The 4,923-nt window shown below is 32.7% G+C and overlaps 1 protein-coding gene across 1 annotated transcript in view; it reads right to left on the bottom strand.

The window, feature by feature from the left end:
- The window catches only part of LOC108380407 (AMP deaminase 2-like), a 5,545-nt gene extending 2,327 nt beyond the window's left edge, over nucleotides 1-3,218 (bottom strand). Inside the window, exon 1 of the mRNA XM_017636778.1 lies at nucleotides 2,890-3,218. Within this exon, the coding sequence (XP_017492267.1) occupies nucleotides 2,890-3,148 (259 nt within the window). The 5' untranslated portion in view covers nucleotides 3,149-3,218. The remainder of the gene's footprint in view (nucleotides 1-2,889) is intronic.
- Nucleotides 3,219-4,923: the final 1,705 nt, after the last annotated feature.

Raw genomic sequence — 4,923 nt, 5'->3', positions numbered from 1 at the left:
TTTTTTCCAAATAATTTGGTCTCTAAAAAGTGTCAAAGGTTGTCTATTATTTTTCACAAAAACTCCAAATTTCCAAAATATATTTTCATGGGAAACCTTTTTTCACAAAAAGAAGCGATTGAAGACCAACTTTGAAACCGTTCGCTCAGCTGAGTAGCACAAACGGTAATTATTGGACCTTGCTAAGAATGGATCAATTACTTTGTTCCAGTGGTCCAGGACATAGTAAGAAATAGTATTAAATTACAGGAAGTCGTTACCGTACACAAGAATTTCTCTCACTGGGAACACTTTTGAGAGAGTAAGAGAGCAACTCTTCTCAGTCCGAAGTTATAGGATCTTGCACGAGGTTTTTCTTCCTGCAAGTTCATGAAAAGTGTCAAACGATAGGCAGGATTGCATTTGTAAATAAAAACAGAAGGCGCTGAAAGCAAAAAAACCTTACATTTGTTAAAAAATTGAAGTAAACAACGAAATATTTAAATATGTAAGGCCTTGGTGCTTGTAAAGCATTTTGTTGTAAGTATTATAGATTTCTACTTTTCAAAGTCGACTCACAATTTAGCTACTTTCAGAATATGTACACTTCCTAAACTTTGTGCAAAACTCGAGAAAATTCAGCAAATTTTCATACAAATTTTCAATTTTTTAATCAGCTTTTTTAGAATTTTTTTGAGTATGCTGATTTGTAGCCCAATCAATTTTATTATAATAAGTTTTAAGTAGCTAGGACTTACCGTTGATTTTTGGCAATTTTTTTCACGCAGTCTCTTCCATACAAAAAATTATTTTCGAAAATACTTTATATGGAAAAAATGCAAAACACCTTCCACAAGAACAAATTCTCAAAAATCAACACGATTTTTGACTAACTCCGAACATGCGTTTTTTTACTAGAATTTAATGGGCTGCAAAACTGCATACTCAAAAAAATTCTAAAAAATCTGATTAAAAAGTTGAAAATTTTTATGAAAATTTGCTGAATTTTCGTGACATTTGCACAAAGTTTAGGAATTATATTTTTATGTTTTTTGTTGTTGAATGAACCATATTTTTATACAAAAATTCTTGCATATATCGTGAAAAGTTGGCTGTGCCAATACTTTGTTCCGGCAGTGTACATATGGATATTAAAAATCTCCTGAGTATGTACTACATATAAATGAGGACAGCTTCATAAACATATCTCTTACATAAGCTTAAATCATTTAAGGTACCATTATTCCCCTCTCATTTAGGAACCTCGAAAATATAGGCTTTCAACCTTTCAACAGGTTATTTGGAAGCCAAAAACCCTTGACCACGAAATTTTGTTTTGATTTGAGGAAATAAAAACAAGATATTAGGTGTCAGGTTGTGGGTGTACCTCAAATCATTCAGCAACGCGCTGTTTATGCCCGTCAAAAAGGCGGTTCATTGACACGATCAAATCTCTGTCTTGCATTATTAGTTCCAATAGAACGTCTGAGTTTGGACGGCATTCACAGATTTTGCCGATTTTCAAAATGTCAGATTGAACCAGACAACACCTACTAGTCGCAGAATATATGTAGCTGCCCTCGCATATAGACATACAAAGGGATGAGTCACAAGGCTGTTGATTTATTTAGCCGACAGATTGATAATATATAAGATACAAATGGTAGCTCCTCTACATGATTTCTTATTAAATCAACAGCTGCATGTAAACTTGTATAAACCCCGATACATATAGTATGCACATATATGTATAATTTGATGCGTAAAATGGCGAACGAAATATAGTCTGGATTTAAACACAAAGCAGAACAAAGAACTTAAAGAATTCAAAAAAGCGGAAGAAATTTTGCGTGCAAATTAATAGAAACACTCAAACGCAAAATTAATGGAGGCAAAGGAAATGTAAAAAAAAAAATAAAAAAAAAAAAATAACTAAATTGTCATAATAAATTTGTAATCAGGAAAACATAAGCAAAGCTAAAAGATAAACATGGCAATAAATTGCAGATCAATCACATTCCAACATACATAAATACATAAATATTGAAAAGTCCTAGGAACATTTCCGATTTCTAGATGATTTACATTCACATAAGTGTATAAGCATGTAACTCATTGTCTTAACTGTGCAATAAAATTTTGAAATTGAAACAAAGAATAGCAAATCACATAAAAAAAACCAAAGATAAAATACAGAACTCATTCGCCCGCTGCAGTGGTGAAATGCAAAAACGAACGAATTACCTGTCTGCGAACTGGGGAGGCTGATCTTGCGTATTATAGCTATAAAAGAATAATGTTGGAAATAAAATATTTATATTTGTCCAAAAGAAAAATTATAAAAGATAAAAAAAAACAAATAAATAAAAGGAAAAGTATGTGACTAAAACTAGCACGAAAATCAATTTTGAAAAATTTATTTTTGGAAAATTCAACTTTACAGCAAATAGTTATGAATACAAAAAAGAATGGAAAAAAGTTTGCAGTGCGATAGGCAAGAAGAAAAACGACACGACAAAGCGACGTTTGCGTTTGTACTAAATATATGTATATTAAGTGTATAACTGTTATTTGGAGGAACTTAGATTGTTAAAAATCCTACAACTTTGCTTTGTACATATTTACAATAAAAGAATATAAACAATAAGTACATGTAATAAGTATTAAAATTACACCAATCGAATTATTGCTAAAATAAACCAAATAAGATGTGTACATATCTATGTACATAGTATGTATGTATGTAGTATTTATAGAGTAATCAAAATTGAAAACTTGCTACTAAAATCTAGATTAGAACAAAAATATCGAAATTCGATAACCCTCTACAAATTATTAGAGAACTGTGTGTAGCCTATGAGTAAGTACTCTTCTAATAGCAAAACAAAAGCCGTAACAGATCAAACTTACCAGCAATGGTCTTTCGATTCTCGTGCTCAATCGTACCGAAACGATTACGTTCGTGTACGGTTTTCAGAAAACGGCGAGTTGTTGTCGGGAATGATTGACCAGAATGTAACATATAGCGCTCGCGTAATTCCAACGCTTGTATTAGTAGGGTGGAGGCGCGTTCTAAATCCTCCAATGGCACACCGCTAGTATCCTCACCAGAAATGGAGACACGCTGAAAATTGGGCAAATCGTGCTCCTCTGCATCGACGGTCTCCATTGTCGCTAAACTCTCATCACTGGTCAATGATGTATATTTTTCTGCTACATTAGCGGGTCGGCTAGAAAACCAAAAAAAAAAAAGAAAAATAGAAATGATCAAAAAAATAATAATTAATAGCTACAGTTGTTTATGTATTTGTGACCTTTTTTTAAACATTGAGCTTTTGAAATGTATTCTAATTGGGTTGTTGGTGTTTCTGACTGGGTAGGAGTATGATTTATTGTGGAACGATTTTTCGTCATACCTTGTCAAATTTTAATTGTACTTTTTGAGCTTGTAAGCTGAAGAAAGCAGTACCAGCTGACTGAAACCATGATTCAATAATTAAAGGTTTACTCACTAGTGACATTAGAGTTTGGAACCTTCCTTACAAAAGCTTAGCGTACACACACACGAACCCACACACAGTGCCTTGCTAAGGGAGACGATTTTGTCAAGAGGGAGCGAGAAAACTGTTTTCTGAGCAAACCTTTTATTATTGAACCATGGACTGAAACCATATATTAATTACACCGGCATACAAAAAAAATGGTGTGTGCTTTTAACCAGACCCTATTTCGAACCTCTGAATCCGAATCTGAGGTCCGTTTGATATCGAAATTTCGGAGGTGTACCTGCCATTTTTTTTCACAATTTTCGCAATTAGCTCGAAATTTAGGAGTTGTACGAGTCATTCAGTGGATCCAGATACTTGTGGAGAGGTGGGTTTGGTTAAAAGCACAGCCGGCGTTATCGTGATTACTACAGAAACGGGATTCTGAAAATCATTTTCGCTAATTTTGATCGCCAAAAATATTTAAAAGAATTGAAGGCGCGCCTAACAACATGTACTATCTAGTTATATGTCCGTCATATTACCAGATTTCGCTGATTGCAATTGTTACTTTTTCAAGTTTTATACTTTTAGGCTACACTGCTTTTCATTTGTAGAATTTCGGCGATGAAAGTTTTGCGTAGAGATTGTCAGAATCCCAATCTTGGATGGAAACCCGATGTATGTCAGAGATCGGTTAAGAATCCAAAGTACTTGTACTAGAATCCTAAGTTTTATAGGAAAATTGAATCTCTTTTATTATATTTGAACCATATTAACGCTATGACACTAATAGTTCGCAATGCTCAACTTTGTCAATACAATTTTAGTAATCTAATGCGAATTGGAACAGCCTAAATTCAGTTTGTTAATTTCAACACCATACCCTTACAGTCAATTTCACCAGCAATTTAAATGGAAAATGATTTTTTATTTTCTGTCAATTTCCATATAAAATGCAAAAAATTAAAATCATTTTTCACTTGAATTGCTTTCCAACTTTGTGAAAAATGATTATTATATTTGAATTTAATTTAATTTGAAAAAATAAAAATAATTTTTCACTTAAATTGCTTTCGTGGAACCGGCAGTTATAAATTTATTTTTAATTGCATCATTAAAAAAAAAAATGCTTCTTACCTGTAGTACAACTCGAACGTCTTAAACTTATAAGTATCACAGGCGAATGACATTCTCAACGTGGAGACACGTCTTTTTATCACTTTGTTTGACTATTACAATAAGGCACTTTCGTGTATCACAAGTATGAATAGAACTTAAACACTTCGTTTGCCACCACCAAAGGACTAAGAACTACTAAATTTACCAAATCCAGAATTAAATGGTTCAGAGTAGCTCAAACAAATTTTTGTTGCAGTTATATCATTATTGACCTTTTCGATGCGATAGAAATGTTATGATGGATTGCGTTATTATTGCTGTTATTCGGCTTTTAAAG

The sequence above is a fragment of the Rhagoletis zephyria genome, unplaced genomic scaffold (genome assembly GCF_001687245.7).
Source record: "Rhagoletis zephyria isolate East Lansing unplaced genomic scaffold, Rhagoletis_zephyria_1.1 Rzeph_scaffold_19161, whole genome shotgun sequence".
Lineage (NCBI taxonomy): Eukaryota > Metazoa > Arthropoda > Insecta > Diptera > Tephritidae > Rhagoletis > Rhagoletis zephyria.
This window is presented reverse-complemented; position numbering and strand designations above follow the sequence as displayed.